Source organism: Cyprinus carpio, chromosome B23, assembly GCF_018340385.1.
Source record: "Cyprinus carpio isolate SPL01 chromosome B23, ASM1834038v1, whole genome shotgun sequence".
Lineage (NCBI taxonomy): Eukaryota > Metazoa > Chordata > Actinopteri > Cypriniformes > Cyprinidae > Cyprinus > Cyprinus carpio.
Genome location: NC_056619.1, coordinates 2529263 through 2549895, shown reverse-complemented (window position 1 = coordinate 2549895; position 20633 = coordinate 2529263). Strand labels below are relative to the sequence as shown.

Sequence of the window (20633 nt, the reverse complement as noted above, 5' to 3'; positions counted from 1 at the left end):
TTTGAGCAATGTTGCCGTCAATGGGCATCCAGGTGAGACACAGGGCCCACGAATGATCCAAAATATCCAGACAGAAATTTGTTACCCGTTCTCAATGGGAAAGTGCTCAAAAAGTTGCCCTGTGTATCATCAGCCTTGATGTTATTAGTGTTAACATTAAAATTGAAATTGTTTAGCCATGAGAACTGGTTCTGGTGGTGTAGCATGGGTTCTTCCAAGGCTTTTATTCTCCTGTTACCAACAAAAATGTTATATTTCTTTCCCTGCCACTGCTCATCCTGTAGATTTCCCTATGTATGCATAGTTCTCTCAACTGAAAATAATCTTTATGCATTTATGTACATGATATCAACATGAACACAATTTAATTAAATTATAGCTGTCAAAGAAGCTATAAAAGTTTAATCGTAACTGTGATTTAGAGAAGGACTATTTACAGATCAAATTGGATGAGAAGAGACTGTATCTCCAGGCTGAATTTATTTATAATTTAAATTTTTTTTAAAGAGAAGGCTATTGAGTATGTATGCAAATTCAAGCCATTATACAGTAGCACATTAATGTTTCTGAGCCCTCTGCCAGTTCTGAGTCTATTCACTGTATGTGTTGAATTCTGGCCTTTTGCAAGTGTTCTGTGCTGACTCTGAGACAAGTTACAATATAATCAAATGTTTTGAAACCTGGACAATAACCATATTCATAACCACAAACTGTCAGCTAAAACTACATAAGTTGAATGACATTTTTTACCAAAAGGTTATGTCTCAGTTAAGTTTATTAAACACTTGCACAATATACACATTCAAGAGCATACATCTCCAAAACATGACAACAGATCACCTTTTATAAACCATGTGCCATCAACATAAAACATTATTTATGAGAGCTATTTGTGCAAATGATTCACTACAATAATAGTACACAAGGAAAAACATTATGTGAGAATGTTTGTGGTACTCTTTTTTTCTCTAATATTTAAATACAGCGTCCAACATATTTTCCTTAAAAACAAAGTCGAAATTTCCATATTATGTGGTCAAAAAGCACGTCAGTTCTCACAACAATACACAGAAACATCTATGGATACACACCAGACCACAGAACTATGTGGGAAACAGCAGAGAAACTGGATGCAAACATATATGCACACCACCAATAAATAATATTTAATTTTAATATTTAATCTAATAACTTACACAGCAAAAAAATTATCTTTTCATATTTACACACAAAACATTTAGCTGTCTGTTAATAGATATTTATCTTATATCAATTTATAATGTAAAGTTTACAGTTCACATTTAATGGTGCCTTAGTTTACAAATACAATAGTTATTCTGGAGCTGCAAAAAAAGTACACAGAAGACTCAAGAATGAATCTCACAAAACTTGTCAAAGACATGTTCAGGAAATTATATTTTGCATAAAAAGAAGATTAAAGTTTAACACTGTAAGGTGAAATGTTATTTAAATAGTAAAGTATTTATGCACTGCATCTAACATATGCGCTAACATATGAGTTAAAATGCTTTGTATTACAGTTATTTAGGGGAGCTTTTAGTTGTAACAATAATGCCACAATGCAAAAAAATCTTAACCATCCTAAAATGTATTCTTCTTTACGCATAATATACATTTCCTTTTTTGTTTTAATTTGATCTGGACATGTATTCCTGAGATTCATCCTTAAACATGCTTATTAAAGGAATGATTATCACAAAAAAAATCCAACAGCATCCCTATGACATGTAATAACAAGAAATTAATATCCAAACAAAATAATTAATATCCAACCAAAGTAAACACTAGTGCTGTGAGGACGAGAAAGGAAACTGGCTCTGTCTTTTACTCCGTCTGGGGGACAGAGATGGCAGGACCCTTGGGGTCGTCGAAGCGGTCCATGGTGCGCAGCTGCATGATCATGTGCAGGCCGTAAGTGAGAACCAGCACCATGAGAAGAGATGTGACCAGCCCCATCCAGATACCAGGAGTGAAGAAACTAGCACAGTCACTGGCGTACGAGAAATCCTTCCCAGCCACATTAAAGCCCTGGATCTGTCACATGAGAGAGAGAGATTCCTGCTTAAATACCAATCGTGGGTTTCATTTTGTTGAGTAAAATGTGGTATTTAATGGAAATCAGTGTAAGATAGAACATGATTTTACTATCAGGATTTAAATTGGGTTGTGAAATTTTGGCTATTAAATTTTTTTACTGGGTAATATCCCTGCGGATGTAATAGGCTATTAGTCATTTAAGAAGTGGAGAAAGTGGATTAAAACTATGAAAACCTTATAAAACAACTTTATTGTGGACTGCCCTGTGTGCTATTCAAAAGCAGGTGGAGCAGAAACTGTCCGCAGGCATTGCACATTAAACATGCTTTGTACTCCTGACAGCCTTCAAGATAAGTAAGAAAGAACAAAGTCCTCCAGGGATGGCCATTTGGAAAAACCGAGGGATTTGTGTTATAGGAGATTTAATATAAATTAGAAACTTGACGACCTTTGAACAAATTGCAAAAAAATATTAAGAAACATTTTCTTACATATCACCAAATACATCATTTTGTATCTAAGAAGCTCAAGACACATCTGAGTGTATTTGGTCTGTTCCCTTTAGAGGAACTAAACAAAATGGCATCTACTCCATCAGCACTTAGTTGCTTTTACAATATACAATACACTGAATTCAAACAGGGATAAACGTTATTGGACTATGGGGAGGTGATCTTATCTTCAGGAGGAAAGCAGCATGTGAGACCTAACACACTGCCATTCAAAGGTTTGGGATCAGACTTTTGAATGTTTTTAGTTGCTTATGCTCATCAAGATTGCATTTATTTGATCAAAAATACAGGGGAAAAAAAAAACTGTAATTTTGGGAAATATAATATAAACTATAATTTATTTTTGTGATCAAAGCTGAATTTTTAGCATCATTACTCCAGTGTCAGTGTCACATAATGCTTCCAGAATCCTTTTTTATTTTAAATAAATGTTGTTCTTTTTAACTTTTTAGTCATCAAAGAATCCTGAAAAAATATCACAGGTTCCAAATTTTTTTTAAGCAGCATAACCGTTTCAAGACTGATAATAAATCAGCATATTAGAATAATTTCTGAGGGTTTGTGAAACTGAAGACTGGAGTAATGATCCTGAAAATTCAGTGCTGCAACACAGAAATAAATTATATTTTAAAGTATATTAAAATAGGAAATCTATAGTAAAAATTGCAATAATATTTTACAATATTACAGATTTTTTTTTTTAATATTTCAAACTGAAATATTTCAAGAGTTTTTAAGGAAAATTCAAAATTCAGTATCTCAAAAAATGTGAATATTCTTTTTGAGCTTGATTAGTTTTATTAATTTTGAGTATAAATACTGGATACCTCCTGGGCTACTTTAGAACATGCAATCACAATTATGGGAAAGACTACTGACTTGACAGTTGTCCAGATGATAATCGACACCCTCCACAAGGAAGGTAAGTCACAGAAGATCATTGCTGAAGGGGCTGGCTGTTCACAGAGTGTTGTATCAAAATATATTCATAGAAAGTTGACTGGAAGGAAAAAGTGTTGTAGGAAAAGGTGCACAAGCAACAGGGATGACCACAGCCTTGGGAAGATTGTCAGGAAAATCTGATTCAAGAACTTGGGACAGCTTCACAAGGAGTGAACTGAAGCCAGAGTCAGCGCATCAAGAGTCACCACGCTCAGACATCTTCAGGAAAAGGGTTACAGCTGTCACATTCCTAGAACCAAGCCACTCCTGAACCAGAAAAAAATGTCAGAAGCGTGTCACCTGGAGTAAGGAGAAAAAGAACTGGGCTGTTGCTCAGTGGTCCACAGTCCTCTTTTCAGATGAAAGTAAATGTTGCATTTCATTTGGAAATCAAGGTCTGGGGTCTGGAGGAAGACTGGAAAGGCACAGAATCCAAAGTCCAATGTGAAGTTTTTGAAGTCACAGATGATTTGGGTGCCGTGACATCTGCTGGTGTTGGTTCACTGTATTTTATTAAGTCCAAAGTCAATGCAGCCATCTACCAGGAGATTTTGGAGCACTTTATGCTTCCATCTGCTGACAAGCATTATGGAGATGCTGATTTCATTTGCATCAGGACTTAATAAAGCACCTACCCACAGTGCCAAAACCACTACTAAGTGGTTTGCTGACCACGATATTACTGTGCTTGATTGGCCAGCCAACTCACCTGACCTGAACCTCACAGAGAATCTATGGGGTATTGTGAAGAGGAGGATAAGTGACATCTGACAAACAATACAGAGGAGCTGAAGGCCGCTATCAAAAAAGCAATCTTGGCTTCAATAACGCCTCAGCAGTGCCACAGGCTGATCACCTTCATGCCAAGCCGCACTGAAGCAGTAATTTGTGCAAAAGGAGCCCCAACCAAGTATTGAGTGCATAATTACACCTACTTTGGAGATCTTGAACATTTTTGTTTTGTAATTTTTTTTTTTTTTTTTTTTTTTTTGATCTTTGAGAAAATATTCACATTTTTTGAGATACTGAATTTTACATTTTCCTAAGCTGTAAGTCGTAACCATCAGAATTAAAACAAAAAACTCTTGAATTATTTCAGTTTGTGTGCAATGAATCTAGAATATAAGAAAGTTTGCTTTTTTTTAATTAAATTAACAACTGTCTCAGCTGCTCAGTGTACCTGCAAATACAACTGAACTTGATGTAGTGACTAGTAAATCATCACCAATATCTTCTCTAGCACTCTAGCTACTGTTGCCCCATCAGGTAAAAAATTAAATAAAAAGTAATTAATTAATTAATTAATTAATTAAAGGTTAGAGAGAATAGTCCTGTGCCATGGTACAGGTGTCATACTCATTCTCTCAACAAAGCAACTCCTAACCTAAACTTTCATGCCAAGACTACTTAAACAAGAGAGATAAAAAATATTAGTTTTGGTGTAAGTGGGAATAAGAGGTTCTCAAAAAGCATTAATGAAAATACGAGTGAATATAATCAGTTTTTTAAATGTCTGATGAGAATTCAACATATTTTTTTTAATTTAATCAGCATTCATTTAAGTAACAATATTGAGAAATATCAGGTATGGCTTTAATTTTGATTAGTAATGGCTCTGTATAAAAACACACAAAAAGAATTACTATGCTGAGAACTCTATCTTTACTGTGAAATATACTGTGGAAACATAGTTTTATTCAGTGGCTAGATGAAAAGATAATCCAATAAACCAAATAAACCAGTTTAATAGTAACAATTTCCTTCACCACTATATATCACAATACAGTTTATTCAGACATTAGAAAATCACATTGGCATTCAAAGACAGGCAAAAACTTAACTATTAGTAAAGTAACTAGAACAACTATATCACTGACAACTGACAAGCATATGCATAGAAAACTCTTTGCTATAATCTTTAACAGATAATGTTAGCTGTACTACCCAAAGAAAAAGTTCTTGGTAAAGTAGAAGAACACTACCAGTCAAAGGTTTTTGAACAGTAAGATTTTTAATGTTTTTTAAAGAATTCTCTCATGCTCACCAAGCCTGCATTTATTTGATCTAAAATACAACAAAAGCGGTAATATTGTGAAATATTGTTACTATTTAAAATAACTGTTTTTTATTTGAATATATTTTAAAATGTAATTTATTTCTGTGATCAAAGCTGAATGTTCAGCATCATTACTCCAGTCACATGATCCTTCATAAATCATTTTAATATGCTGATTTGCTGTTCAAGAAACAATTATTATTATTATTATCATCAAAATTTATAACAGTTGAATAATTTTTTCCAGGATTCTTTGATGATTAGACAGATTTTAGCTCATTTATCTGAAATAAAAAGTGTAACATTACACACTATACCATTCAAAAGCTTGAGACAGTAGTATTTTTATTTTTTTGTATTTTTTTTTGGGGGGGGGGTTATAGAAATTAATACTTTTATTTACAGAGGATGCTTTAAATTGATCAAAAGTGATGATAGACATTTATAATTTTACAAAAGATTTCTGTTTCAGATAAATGCTGTCCTTCTGAACTTTTCATTCATCAAACAAACCTTAAAAAAAATTACTCAGCTGTTTTCAACATAATAATAACAAATGTTTTTGAGCAGCAATTTCTGAAGGATCATGTGACTGGAGTACTGATGCTGAAAATTCAGCTTTGAAATTACAGGAATAAATTACATTTTAAATAGTCAAGATATTTCAAAATTTTACTGTTTTTGCTGTAATGCAGGCTTGGTGAGCAGAATAGAATGCTTTTAAAAACATTAAAAATCTTTCTGTCCAAAAACGTTTGACTGGTAGTGTAGTGTATACCACTTCAAGTATTAAATATTAATCTACTACTGTATATTAATGTTTAGGTAGTACTTAATGTACTGCTGTATATAGCATACTTTAACTTTTAACTGCATACATTTTTGTTTTAAATTTTGGTTATGTTGCCAGCCTATGTGTGCAAAGCACACTCCAGTCTCTCTGTGTCTTACTCCTTTTCCAGTCGAGATTAATGGATATAAATTTTGAAAAAATCATTTTATATACAGTAGATTGCACTCACAAAGGGCAGTTTCTAGTCCATTTTTTTTTTAAGATGAGCATAATAAGAAAATGTTTATTATAGACTTTAAATCATGGGAACCATGAAGTCTAGTTGTCTTTGGTTTCATTGTTTTAGAACCTACCTGGAAGTCATGGAAAGAGATCTGCCAGTCGTTGGCATTGTCCTTGTCTGAGTGGGGTGACAGCTGAGGGTAGTGAGAACTGCTCACGGACTCACAGCGGTACGAGTACTCGGCCGGGGCATAGATGTAACGGCTGCCATTGAACGTGGCATTTTTCCCATCATAATCCAGATGAACCAGATCCATGGTGAACCAGTGGCGGGCAGAAACCTTGTAGTGACGGCGGTTCATTACAAAACTGAGGAGAATACAGAACACAGTTTAATCCCAATACAGAGACATAGAACACAGATATTGTGTGTATGTGTGTGTAAATGCAAAAATTAAACACTTACATGAGCTTAAAAGAACGGTAATTCAGCACGTCTTCGTAGTTCAAAACCAACCTGTATTTCAGGAGAAAACTGTGGTTCATGAACTGCCACATATACATTTATATGTTAATCGCAAAGCACTTTAATTATCTACTACACTGTTGTCTTGCCATGCTGCCTATGCTGAACACATCAAAGTTCAAGTTTTAAATCCATTTGTCCTGTGGTCATAAGTTTTGCAGGTCTAGGAGAATGGGAGAAACAGAAAGTAGCACTGATTCACTGTCGGAGCATCACTGAATCACACATCCAGTGTAGACACAGTGCAACCCCTGCTGTCTCCAAAATTAAATCCTATAACAGAGGTTCTCAAAGTTTACATTCAAAGGTCCGAATCTGAATTATCATCAACGTCAAAAGATCTGAAATAATTATTACAAAACTTGTTTTTAATAAACATACTTATGACTTTATATAATAATTCAGCTTTATATATGCTTAATTATCATATTCATGAAGTTATCAGGTCATACTCGTGTTTACAAATATTAACCATGGATTTACTACAAATAAAACCAAAATCACATGGTTACTAGAGTTAAACCATGGTATCCACAAATAAACCATGGTCTTGCTACACTAATCATAGTTTAACCATGGTATTTGTATTAAAACTGTGGTTATACAAAGTGTAATCGATATGCCAAAAAACATGGTTACTACACTTTTACTATAATAAAACCGTGGTTATTTTAACTCTCTGAACTGTAACAGTAGGCTACTGCATTTAATACAACTAATGCCCAATAAAGCAGTTCTCATTTACATATTTTCTGTTTCTGAAATAGTACTTCAGTGTAACTTGCAGTCACTTCAATTGAATTGCTAAAATTTTGAATTATAACTGCATAAAAAATGCATATAAAATGTTTAAATAAAAAATAAAAAAATAAGAATAAAAATTACATTTAAAAAAAAAATTATCAAAAAAATACTATTTGTTTTTGCATATGCACTTGTGTGCACTAGAGACAGGACGCTTACCACAAGCAGGAGTGTGTGATTTGCGCAAGCGGTTTAATGCACTTGAATCTCTCAATTTGCCATTGCATCTTAATAAATTTAAACACAGTCAGTCATGTTTTAAGGACAGGACAAAAACTGATACGTGCAAACAGATCTTTGCATTAGTGTGAATGAAGGCATGCGATTATGATAAGAATTATTACTGCCAGAATCAGACCATGAGGTGCCAAACAGTGCATGATACAAGAGTGATTTAAAACACAGCCCCCTTCTTTGCTCTACTGTGAATGGTCCAAACCTTGATGGCGAACCTCCACAGGTCAGATCATCTATAAAGGGTCTACACGCACTCTACTGAATCACAATGATCGACCTGATAGAGTTTGTTTACATATCAATGGCTATTTAGTATGGAGGTGCACTGTTACTATTTTCACATGGTTAGCCAATCATAATAAAAGCAGATGTAGTCTTAAAGATTATAGTAATTTGATCTAATTCTCAAAAAGGGGTGGAAAATTGTCATGATGATGATGATAATGACTAACCTAAAACTAAAATTAGAAGTGGATTTAAGGGGAAAAATAAAATATATATAAAAAATGTTCCCTTTAACATAAACCTCACATGCAGTTCAGCACTATTTACCGGGAGTGAGTCTCATTGCAGGATGATCCGGACAGGTTGGGTTCCACACCTTCACCAAAGGTTTTGGGGGCAAGGTCATGCCTCTCCCACTTTCCTGAGCGATACTGGCTGACCACCAGCTTCTCCGCCCACAAGAGGATGCAGGTGGAGCCCTTCTCCTTAAACTCCAAAGGCGGCTTTGGAGCAGTAGTTTCCTCACGACGGGACTGCAGTAGGGATCGTGACCAGACTGAGTGCACAGCCGGAGATGCCTCCTCTAACACCTGAGACAAACACAAGCCACCTTAAATTTACTGTGCTCACATTAAACTGCTACATTGGTTTGATATAATCAAAAAACCTCCCACTGAAAATGTAAAGCAGTGGGGCAACTTGCCTAATTAATATATTAAAAGTTGCACCTGTGAAAAGCCTTGTGTTGACAAATTATCATTAAAAATTTCTTTTCAATTTTGAAACTGTCCAATTTACGTGGGCACATTTTCAAATGTGACTCCTCCAACCAGATATTACAGTGGGAACTATTCCTTTTAAATTATTAGTTTTACTGGTTTTAGCTATTTGTTCTCTACTTAATGTTATGTGTTACGCTTTAAGTTTTTGTTTGCATTACATAATTAAGCTCCAAATAAAAAATACAAATCATCAACTGAGACAAAGGAACTTACATGAAAAGTATTTAATTAAACTAAAGAATTTACAATATATGTTATTTAGCATATAAACCATTTTCAGTTGAATTTCCAGTAAAATTAAAATCACTTCAATGTATATTGTTACACTCATATAAAATCACTCATATTTCAATTTTGGTTTGATTTTGGTCACTACCTGAAGGTGTGTACGTGCGTACAGGATAGCTGTAGAGAAGTCTTACCCTTGAGGGCCAAAGTGCAGTAAACACTGCAGTATACGGCACAGACTGAGCTTTCATGATGCTCAGCACCTGACCAATCACCTCATCTACAACACACAACATAATGCCATTCATTTGCAGGAATACATTTCATTGTGTTAGTATCTTGGCTTGTTTTACAATAATAATAATAATGATTGTTAGAGCACAAGGTTTTTGATACTTGGTGAGGTTTGAATATGACACCTACCATTTCCGCTGAGCACTTCTTTAGTAGACATCATATCAGCCCTGCAAGAAAAAGGCATCTTACAGTCCTCATAAGATCAAGAGTTCCTATTCAGGTTTTAAGAAGGTCCCAAAAGTAAGGGATTTTTATCTATTCTCCCTGTATTACTTTATGTATTTCCAAATTTAATGAGATTTTATATAAAGAAATGCTCACCCGACAAATGGAAAACAATGGCTGTGTTCAATTGCATACTATACTATCGTCACTTTAAATTTCTGTCACATGGTGAAGAAAATTCTAAAAGAAGACAGAAAATCAAATACATACATACATTCTTGGATTTTTCTCCTTTTTACTATGTGGATTTCAAACTTTATCTATTTTCTACCATTCACTCACTACATCCAAGATAATTATCCATGGTAACATACACACAATTAATGGTTTTATTATTTTTTAGCATTAATTATTATTTTGTGCATTTAATCTCATGTCTGTGCTGTAATAATTTCTGTCACAATGCATATCCTATTGCCTTAAAATATAGTTAGACCCCATAAATGTCCCGCATATTTTGCTCTTCTAACTGTGCTTATTTGTATCATTCGTTGCAGAAGGTGGTAACAGAGGAGAAATCTAGTTATATCTTCTTCATGCATTTCAGCATTTACAGCATGAATTTACAGCATAAAAGACTTTGTAAATAAACGTTATGTAAATAAATATGTAAAATAACCATAGTTTTTGGAGAAGATAACTGGATGGCACTCACTGAACCACATTTATGAGGTCATGTGACAACGCAGCATAGTACAATTTGAAACAATATCAAATTGCATAATGTATTAGTTCATATACTATATAAAGAAAATCTGTAGTCAGTGTACAGTATTTATTTCATTCTGAACTCCAGCCAGTGTCGAAGAGATTTGATTACCCGCCGCTGTAAGGGAGGCGGAAAACCAGCAAGGCAGCGACAGAAGCATTGAGGCGGAGTTGAGCAAGCGTATCTGGGTTCATGTAGAGAGGAGCTGCATCAATCTGATTCTGGAGCAGTGTAGAAACCAAAGCAGTCGCAGACGATGATACCGATGGCAACCATAAGGAGGAGGAGGACAGCAGAGCCGCCTGTGAACATGCCACAGTCATACATCAACAAAACCTGAGAGCTGCTTTTTAATAGTTGAGCTAACAAGCACAAGTGATTTCAACTGAAATAACTGAAAAACTGAAATCTCAGTTAAAACCGACAAACACCTTCATTTAAGTCAACTAAATATCATGAGTAGACAGATGGAAAAGACATCAACATACCTCAAGATTTTGGAAGACACTATCCTGTTTGTTTCCAAAGACTCCTCCATACAATGTGAAGTCATCAACACTCAACTGAATGAAACGCACAAAGTTCAACCAATACGATTAGCACTACCTCAACTAGCAATACAGAATGATGTCTTCAATAAAACCCATCAGGAACTCTAGTAGTAATTCATTTAGAAATGTGTATCTATTAGTGATATTGTGAAATTATTGCATCTCTCGATCTCTCTCTCTCTATGTCTGTCTCTCTGGCCTCATTTACAACTAGTATTAATGTATTCTGTAATGTGATCTAATCACGAGTGGACAAAGCAAACCGTATATGCTTGGAATGTTGTTGTTTTTTTCTTGTTTTATTTTCTTCCTTTTGTTTTAATTTCATTTTGTCTTTTATCAACAGGCGCCACACGAACCCATTGATGAGATGTATGCAAAATCTGTCAAGAAATGTATTATACATACATATATATATATATATATATATATATATATATATATATATATATATATATATATTATATATATATATATATATATATATATATATATATACTGCCACCCTGAGGTTCAATTCCTATAGTCATCCAATAATGTGGGAGTGACAAAACAGTGATGATGTGCAGCAAAAAGCAGTTGAGCTGCACAGATAAGGAAATAATTTCCTATTGGCACACTAAATCAAACCATATAAATCTGTTTGCTTAATGTGTTTTTAATATAGTGCATACTTTATCCTGCAGGAAGAGCAACAGATTATGTGGTGTAGTGCTCAGTGCTGTGCTCAGGTGTGACTCCAGCTCCTCCACAGACACAGTGTGACCCGCTGATGGAGCATTCACAGGAGACAAGGCAAACCTACACACAAGACATGTAAGAGCACAGGTCTAGAAAAACACATTTGTGACCCTGGTCCACAAAACCAGTCATAAGGGTCAATTTTATGAAATTAAATTAAATAAGATCTCTATTGATGTATGGTTTGTTAGGATAGGACAATATTTGGCCAAGATACAACTATTTGAAAATCTGGTATCTGAGGGGGCAAAAAAATCTAAATATTGAGAAAATTGCCTTTAAAGTTGTCCAAATGAAATCCTTAGCATTGCATATTACTAATCAAAAAATAAGTTGCGGTATTTTTTAAATTTTAAAGTAAATATATCTTAATGGAACATGATTTTTACTTAATATCCTAATGATTTTTGGCATAAAAGATAAATCGACCATTTTGACCCATGCAATGTATTTTTGGTTATTGCTACAAATATACCTGTGCTACTTATGACTGCTTTTCGTGCTCCGGGGTCACATATCATGATCATAATGACAAAACCACATAATGAACATAAGCAGTGTAACTCTGACAAACACAAAAACCGGATTAACGCAGATTCTAGTCCATGACGGCCAAAATGCTGCCTTGACCGTTTACTAGCTTTCAGACAGCCATCACCGCTCAACACTGCTATCTGGAGTCTAATGTAAGCACACTGAAGCTTGTAGATACATATATTGTTCGATTGCAAAACGTGTGTTGTTTATCAGAAATGTAACCGTTTAAAGCTCATACTGAGGTGTTTACACGGGTTTTCAGTACTGGACAGCGACCGTGTCATCCAGCTAGCAAACCGCCAATGCTAACTCTCGCCATCCCGTCTCCCGAACTACACTCATATACTGTCGGTCTTTACCCGTCGCTCGCCCATGCGACCAGAGGGACTTGCTCGTCGCTTTTCGCTGCTGCGATCACACACAGAAGAAAAAGCGAAATCATCCTGGTGTTACCGGAGACCGTCCTCAAAGCAGCCATCTTCCGCGCAGATCAGGCGTGACGTCACAACCGGCCTTCTTCAGCGTGATCGATGAATGACGTATAAAGGGTAACGTACCAAAACAAGACTGGCCTACATTAAGGTTACAAACCTTAGTGAAATCTAACAAATTGCACTGTAATTTCAGTTTAAAAATACCTTAACTTTTTATAAATGGTGTTCATACTTTGGATTCTAGCAACAGATTTGTTATTAAAGCTAAGCACTTTACCCAAACATTACTTTTTTTAAGGTGTGGACTGTGACAAATACACCTTTGTTTAATAATAAAGTTAAAGATATGCTTTTTAAAATCATTCATTACCCTTGTAATAAGTATCTAAGTCAGTTTAACCATAATATTTCTCCACTCTACTCTTTCTGCCAAGAGGAAAACATTTTTCACATTTACTCTATTTCTGTTATTATTCTAAACAATTCTGGCTTCAAATATCAGCTTCCCTACTTCATGTGCTCCACCATCTCTGCAGTACTTCCATCAGTAAGGTTCTTTTCCATTCTGATATTTCTGATAATGAGTTATACACTTTATATGTATGATGGGTAAATACCAAATCCACAAAGCTAGATACCTTCCATTTAAACCCAGCTGCAAAATATTGATTTCTGATCTACATTTATTATTGTCATCACTCCAATAAAAAAGCTCTGAAGACATGTCCTATTATAGAATGGTAAAGTAGTAAATTGTATCATATCTTCCTCTCTCTTCTGTATTCCCTCATATGTTCTGTTATTTTCTCTGTATTATTTGTCTCTTTTGTACTGAATTATACTTCTGAAATAAAAAAGAAAGAAAAGAAAATGATATATAAATCTGTTCTGTAATATTTGATGTGCTTTCGTTCTATAATGTCTTTATCAATAGGTTTACAGAGAAAAAAATTATATATATATATTCCCTAAACAGCTTAAAACTGATTTTCTTTTCTTTCAGGAATCTGTTATGTTATGTTCTGTAACTGCTTACTATGTGAAATAAAAGGTCATAAATTGAACTCATCATAGCTCTGACAGGTTTGCGTTCAACACTTTGTTTTGTTTTTTGTCCTACACTATAAAGCTTTGGCAAGATATTTCAGGTTTTATTAGGGCTAACAATGTATATTATAATATTTTTTATTGTGTAGTGTGCATTGTGCAAGACAGATGTATGCTAAGCCTTTTAGACTGATCAGTTTTATCTAATAAATCTGATTCTGTTGCTTGCTAAATTCCACAATCACAAATCTTAGACTTTTTCTCTCTATGAAAGAACTTGAGTAATACTTTATTTTAAAATGTTTGTTTATATAAATTATATAAATAAAATAAGTTTAACTGTTCAGGACAAACAAGGGACTCATAAACAACTATCACTTAACAAAAAACAGCTGTGGATCATTCAGGTAACAACACAGTATTAAAAATCAAGGGGGTGTAAACTTTCGAACGGGGTCATTTTTATGAATTCAACTATTATTTTCTCTTGTGGACTATATGTAAACATCTTTTATGTGAAATATCTTATTCAGGTCAGTACTAAATAAACAATAACATGCATTTTTTTTATTATCCCTCTTATTTTGGTAAAACAATTAACATTTTGGATATTCTGCAAGGTGTATGTACTGTAAACTTTTGACTTCAACTGTATTTGCAATAAATACTACTTTGAAATACAGTGATTGGAAGATTAAAATACATTTTTATCAGATTCAAACAACTGTTTGTTGTCATGTTTTCTGTTTGTGCCTTATAGGTCACACAAGAGAGAGATCTTTTATTCAAATCTTTAATATGTCCACTCAGATTTTCTTCACTCTTGATTGTTTAAAATTTTTTAATTTAGAAGTTGTTGTATGAAAATGCCTTCTAACGGATAATATCAATTGTTTTATAAAAAACAGTTTAGCAAAACTTTAAGGATTTTTATTTAGAACAAGAGATCAAATGTTTATCTACCTCTAAAATGTATTTCACAAACATGTTCAACTATCTTTCCATCATGTTGATGATTTTGTTTAAAGATCATAGTAGATCAGATTTTAAAATATTCTGTCCGTTTCATCAGTTGACATTGGCAAAAGGGAATAATTATATCCCGCAATAGGCACAAATACCTATAGGTCCATTCTGAAATAATTCTGTATTTACAGTTTTTCTGTATTGATTATTCCATATTTGCAGTCAAATACTGCATCAAATATAAAAATTCTAACAGCTAGTATTTTCCATTTAAAATGTCTCAATCTGTAATTTAAAAAATTACTAAATGCTTCAGCAGTCCCACTTTAAATCAAGAATTTGACTGTTGTCACAATAGTCACTGATCTAGCTATGACAACCCCGCATACAAATTTAACATGTTTAGGAAGTTTCATACAAAGACAAAAAGAGAATGACTCACTGACATGCTAGGATGTAAAAGAGTTACTTTCATCATTCTAAATGCTTATGCTATTTTTGATGGGTGAAGTATTCTGTACAATTAAAATAAAAAAAAATTACTGTGTAAGAATGCAACATATCGTGCTTCACAGTCTACAAGGCATTTCCAATCACTGATATACACACAACATGTCTCCTGAGGTCCTGCACATTGCTCAAAATGAATTTACTTTCTCTGTAGAGGTGTAACTCCTTTACAAAAACAAAAGATCTCTGTTCTCCTTTAGCCCATGTCTGACTGTCCACACATAAATGAACGGACACCCGTGGATATAATTTTACTTAAAAGGATGTTGTAAACCTCTTTTGGTGTAGTCATCTGTGTGACTGTTTCTCCTCAGTGTCTATGCTGAGTTGTAAGGCCCGGGTTAGCTAATCTGTAATGTCCTGTATAGCCCTTTATCCTGCAATACGTCCCTTCACGGGTCACGAGCGTTTCCGTATCCTGTGATGAAGCGCCTCCGCCTGGGCTTTCAAACTGAGAAACTCCCCTTGAATAAAGTCTGTCAGTGTTTTCCGCATTTCCATCTGTAGAGAAAAATAATGCACTGTACTCTGTACTGTAAGACTACTACAAATATTAGTATTAGTATTATTATTATTTTTTTTTTAAACACTCTACCGGACTTGTGTTGTCAGCTCTCAGGGCATTTACCAGATGTCTGACAGTGAACGGGTTTCCAACTACAACAGTTATTCGCTGCAAAAAAGAAAAGTACACTCAGAGTCAAAACAGTTCTGTAGGTGTGACATTGAAAAATATAATGTATGACATATCACACAAGCAAAATATGTATTAACCTGTCCTACTCGAGGGACGTATGGTGTTTGATTTGGTAAAACATCATTCATACCTGAAACAATATGGTACATAACATGTGCTCAAATATGAATTCATAAAGTTATGTGCTACGATAACAGCTTATGTCATTTGAATGTCTACGTGCATAACTTACCTACATGCCACAAAGGTAAAATGATCGGGTGAAGAGAGCACTCCGCAATCAAACGCCCAATTCCTGTCAAGGAATAGAACAATTTACAACCAAATTAACAACCAAAGAAATCAGGGAAAAACAAACTATTTGCTATCATTGGAGTATAAATCTTACCCCATTTTATCCTCATGAACTCTCCATTCATGTTTACTTTACCTAGGAAAAGAAATGTACCATATTTTCTTTAACTTGTACCACAAACAAATGTCGAGGTTAAAAATATGAGTGTCCTCTGCTGTCTGTACCCTCTGGAAATAAGTGTACCCATTCCCCTTGATTCAGCCTTTCCACGAGGAAATCCATTCCCTTCTGATATACTCCATCTCCTAAAAACACAGGACAGTTTAATGCATTCAATGAAATGTTCCTTTAAAAAAGTATATATAAAAACCTTAAAAAACACTTAGCAACTCCAGTGTCTCCTCGTATGTTTTTCATACTTTGTTAATATATAAATTTTAAAAAGCGCTAACAACTGTTATTTTTAGCATGTGTTCATGGTTATACATCTAACAGTCAGCTGCAGCAAGATACATTCCTCTTCTTCTATCACTGTGCATTTCTAATGTTTTCTGCAGCACTGATGAGTTTAAGCTTAAACTTAATCTTTACCATCTCTTTTAAACCATAATTATACAAATTTATCCTGCATACCTTTTAAACACAGGTACCTGTCTCCAATGGCAGGCAAATTGTTTAAAGTACATTTTTTTTATATAATGATAGTCCATTTGTGCTTTACTTTTTGTGTACGAAAAAACTACTTTACAAAGTTTGATTATAAGTTAGTTATTTAAAAAAAAAACTGTGGAAAATAAAACATGCTGAGGAAAAAAAAACATGGGATTAGAGGAGTTCACCTCTAACAACAGGAACACATTTCCCTCTGCTGAAGAACCTGGAGTGTAGTTCTCTTGTGAAACAGATGTCAGAGGCAGCAGGTGTCCTGAGCACACACAGACAACAAATGATACGATATAACGCGACGAAACACTTTTACATGAGTCTCCAGATTCTGCTTTCACTCACCATCTCATCCTGTTAAAGTTCCACAGATGCCGGAGCTTCAGGACTCCTGATATCACAATGTACAAAAACACTTTAAATGCATTTACATTTTCTACTGCCAAATCTTCTCTAAAATGTATTACCTCAGTTATATTAAATGTGCATTTTTTTTATTTTAATTTTTTGTTAAAGCCATGATTTTATTATTCAAAACCAGGTATCTGATGCTCCGCCTACCCCAGATGTGTGGATCATCCATACAGGACTGATGATTGGACACTGTGATAAGAGGCGTGTCCTGAGGACGCTTATCAACCAGGTCCAACAAAACATCCTGGTTGTGCACCACCAAAGAGTTAAAATAATCTGCAGAAACAGATAAATTAAAGTTAACAACATCTTTCATAATTTATAGTACACATTATTCAGAATCTGGAGATGGAGAAACAGGCCCGTAGCCAGCTATGGGGTTTCATGTTCAAAAATTAAATTTTTTTCCTCTGAATGACTAATTTGCTGTTTAAAACTCCTCATATAAATGTCTGCATGTATAGGTCAATTTAAACCGTTAGCAAGAATGTTTAGCATCTGTGGTATGAAAATAATCGCTGCGAGACGCTGGCGGAGTGAATGAGTCTAGAGAGAGTTGTGCGCAAGGGCGAGGGTGCCCAGATCCAGCTATAATATACAGTAATAATATGAATTAATTAAAAGAGTTTGTGGACTTGTCTTTTCTACTTAATTTGACACTTTAGAAAGTTAATAAAGTGGGAAGTTTGAGTTTAGGGTAAGTGATATCTTTATCTTATTTGCAAAACATTTGAAATAATTTTGGTTTATTTCTATTTGTTTTTAAAGCAATATCTAGCAACACTGCATCGCTGGCACTTAAACTGACAGTGATCAAAAAAGCCCATGGACAAGTTATTGCTGACAGAATAGCACATTTGGTAAGGGAAACGCAAAAAATATCATGGTGTTATCTATCAGAAACGTTATCAACGATGCCAAAAATAGTAGCTTTTAACACTAGTACACAAATCTCTAGATCAAGAAGGTTACAGAATGAAATGAAATAGCCTATGCAAACACTAGCCATGAAGAAGTCTATGCTAAGTCATTCAGTATAGTAGTTAAATTTTCACAAAGTCATGCTATAAAAATTATTAATAGAAGCAGAAGAAGTTGTTATCTTTTATTTAATGATTATTTATTAATGAATATTATAGTAGTATTTTTTGTTTGTTGAATAATAAGCAACTGATAACATTTTCCACCCAGTAAAGTATTAACAAATTTTGATGCAATAAATAGGGTATGATTTAAAAATGATCATCCTTCCAAAACTGGGAACATATCTTTCACAAACATCTACATGCCTGTCTCTTTTAAAGTGTTTATAGTTTACATTTTTAAAGCCAGGCTACGGCCATGTGGAGAAACATCAGACTCACTGGTCCAAAGGTAACTGTATGAGCCCACCATTCCCATGATCACTCTGCTGGATATTCTCCAGCCCAGGCGGGGGCATTGTGGGAAGGGCCATGTCACCTCCAAGGGCATCGCCACAACATTCACCCGCACTGAAGTATTACAGCAGAGAACAGAATAGAGGAAAAATTGGACTGATTTTCATCTGTTAAGAACATACATATCTACTGGAAGTGATGCAGTTCAACTGCTGAGTATATATTTGCTCCAGATGAATCAGATATAGCATGCAATACTTTTGTGATAGATCTGTTGAGCATAAGCAAGAGCTTTATGTCCATATAAAAACAGAGGAGCAGCGTGGCAGCTGTTAACACAAATTACACAACCTTGAGAAATAGTGTGATGTGTGCAAACACAAAACACTTCGAAAAAAAACAAACATGACATAAAATCTGCTGAATGCTCAAGAAGTCAAACAATGAGAAACTTCCTCATTTTAAATTTAAACTTATGAAAACAGGGTAATTGTACATGACTGAATTTACTAACGGATGTTGCGTTAGTTAATTGTTCGCCGCTTTTCTGTAAAAGCAACGCTAAATTTGATTAACTGTAAAAAAAAAATATATATAATTAGAAAAGTGTAACCCTCCCACCTTCCGTCCCGTCCGCTGATGGGCGCAGAAATGCAGCTGCACCGGAAGTACTATGCCATCGTGAGCGATCATGGGAGCTGTAGTTTTGTAGTCGTCATACGTTCTTCTTCTTCTTTTGGTGTTTTATGGCGTTTGGCAAACAAACGATTTGCGCATTCCCGCCACCTACTGGGCTGAAGTATGGACCATGACGGAAAGGGAATGACTAAATCAGTAATTAAACAGCAGTCCGTAACTTTCAAGAGATAACTTTTGGCCCTCTAGCGGTTAATAAACAGAACTGCGTGCGTTTTGCGGAAGAACATTGTAGCCGGAGCTACTTCTCTTTTATGTCTATGACGTTTCACTATGACGAATCACGCAGGTACCTGGCTACTCCGCAGTCTAAAATAGTCCGAATATAAACACGTAATATAGGTGCACCGTAGTGATTCAGGATAAACCAAAATCACGGTTTGGAAAATGGATTCATGGTGTACTCTCTTATTATATAAATTTTGAAAATTTTGAACACAAAAAAGTTACGGACTGCAGCTTTAAAACAACAACAACTTCTAAATCCTGTTGAACAGATCTACTTTTTTAAAGTATGTAATTAAAGCATTATATGTTTTATAAGCCATTATTCAACAGAGTTTTAAGTGTAATATTTTCTATCCCCATTTCTTCCAACAGAATTGCCCTTTCATTATCATAAGTAGAACATGCTCCATTCTTTCTGCAAATCCACACAGACTACAGTACAGACCAATGCCAAGTCTGGTAACGATTGTATCTTCTCTTCTACTGCCAAGATGAACTTTTTCAACCCCAGCTTTATTTTGAATATGATAAATATTCCTCTCTCCTCCTTATTCCAAAGTTCTTGGCATTTTATTTTTATTGCTGCTCTAATTTTAGTCAAGTCAAGTCAAGTTATTTATATAGCGCTTTAAACAATACAGATTGTGTCAAAGCAACTGAACAACATTAATTAGGAAAACAGTGTGTCAATAATGCAAAATGACAGTTAAAGGCAGTTCATCATTGAATTCAGTGATGTCATCATGCAGCTCAGTTCAGTTTAAATAGTATCTGTGCAATCAAGTCAACAGCGGCAAGGCAACAAAAGAAGACACACTTAAAAGTCTGGTGTGAAACATAAACAAAATGTTGTATAGTA

At 34.6% G+C, this 20633-nt stretch overlaps 2 protein-coding genes across 4 annotated transcripts; both read right to left on the bottom strand.

Annotated features, from left to right (window-relative positions):
* Positions 1 to 757: 757 nt before the first annotated feature.
* On the bottom strand, positions 758 to 12975 carry atp6ap1a (ATPase H+ transporting accessory protein 1a). The gene is made up of 10 exons (XM_042750956.1): positions 12805 to 12975; positions 11842 to 11968; positions 11105 to 11179; positions 10728 to 10918; positions 9809 to 9849; positions 9580 to 9665; positions 8703 to 8965; positions 7050 to 7100; positions 6715 to 6952; positions 758 to 2055 (listed from the first exon to the last, which is right to left on the bottom strand). Exons 1-10 carry the CDS (start codon positions 12921 to 12923, stop codon positions 1846 to 1848), a joined length of 1401 nt encoding a protein of 466 aa, XP_042606890.1. The 5' UTR covers positions 12924 to 12975; the 3' UTR covers positions 758 to 1845.
* A 1774-nt stretch (positions 12976 to 14749) lies between these two features.
* Positions 14750 to 19871, bottom strand: tafazzin (tafazzin, phospholipid-lysophospholipid transacylase). Of its 3 annotated transcripts, none has more exons than XM_042750959.1 (11): positions 19472 to 19871; positions 18836 to 18964; positions 17619 to 17747; positions 17403 to 17448; positions 17234 to 17319; positions 16619 to 16699; positions 16488 to 16529; positions 16332 to 16394; positions 16177 to 16229; positions 16031 to 16075; positions 14750 to 15903 (listed from the first exon to the last, which is right to left on the bottom strand). In XM_042750959.1, the coding sequence occupies exons 2-11, from the start codon at positions 18942 to 18944 to the stop codon at positions 15802 to 15804; spliced, it is 756 nt and encodes a 251-aa protein (XP_042606893.1). In that variant the 5' UTR covers positions 18945 to 18964; positions 19472 to 19871; the 3' UTR covers positions 14750 to 15801. The 3 variants fall into 3 exon arrangements, with proteins under 3 accessions (XP_042606893.1, XP_042606894.1, XP_042606892.1); XM_042750960.1 differs by having other exon boundaries at positions 15998 to 16075; positions 18864 to 18964; positions 19472 to 19859; XM_042750958.1 differs by having other exon boundaries at positions 15998 to 16075; positions 19472 to 19849.
* Between the last annotated feature and the right edge of the window lie 762 nt (positions 19872 to 20633).

What these genes read in the sequence shown, in the direction of transcription:
- atp6ap1a (XM_042750956.1), bottom strand. Translation starts at nt 12,923, where the DNA reads ATGGCTGCTTTGAGGACGGTCTCCGGTAACACCAGGATGATTTCGCTT. An exon ending in GTCGCATGGGCGAGCGACGG is followed by an intron (nt 11,969 to 12,804) that starts GTAAAGACCGAC and finishes TCTTGTGTGTAG; the next exon opens with GTTTGCCTTGTCTCCTGTGA. An exon ending in TCTCTTTCCATGACTTCCAG is followed by an intron (nt 2,056 to 6,714) that starts GTAGGTTCTAAA and finishes CTCATGTGACAG; the next exon opens with ATCCAGGGCTTTAATGTGGC.
- tafazzin (XM_042750958.1), bottom strand. Translation starts at nt 18,944, where the DNA reads ATGCCCTTGGAGGTGACATGGCCCTTCCCACAATGCCCCCGCCTGGGC. An exon ending in ATACAGTTACCTTTGGACCA is followed by an intron (nt 17,748 to 18,835) that starts GTGAGTCTGATG and finishes CTGTTTCTGCAG; the next exon opens with ATTATTTTAACTCTTTGGTG. An exon ending in TTTACCTTTGTGGCATGTAG is followed by an intron (nt 16,230 to 16,331) that starts GTAAGTTATGCA and finishes ATATTGTTTCAG; the next exon opens with GTATGAATGATGTTTTACCA.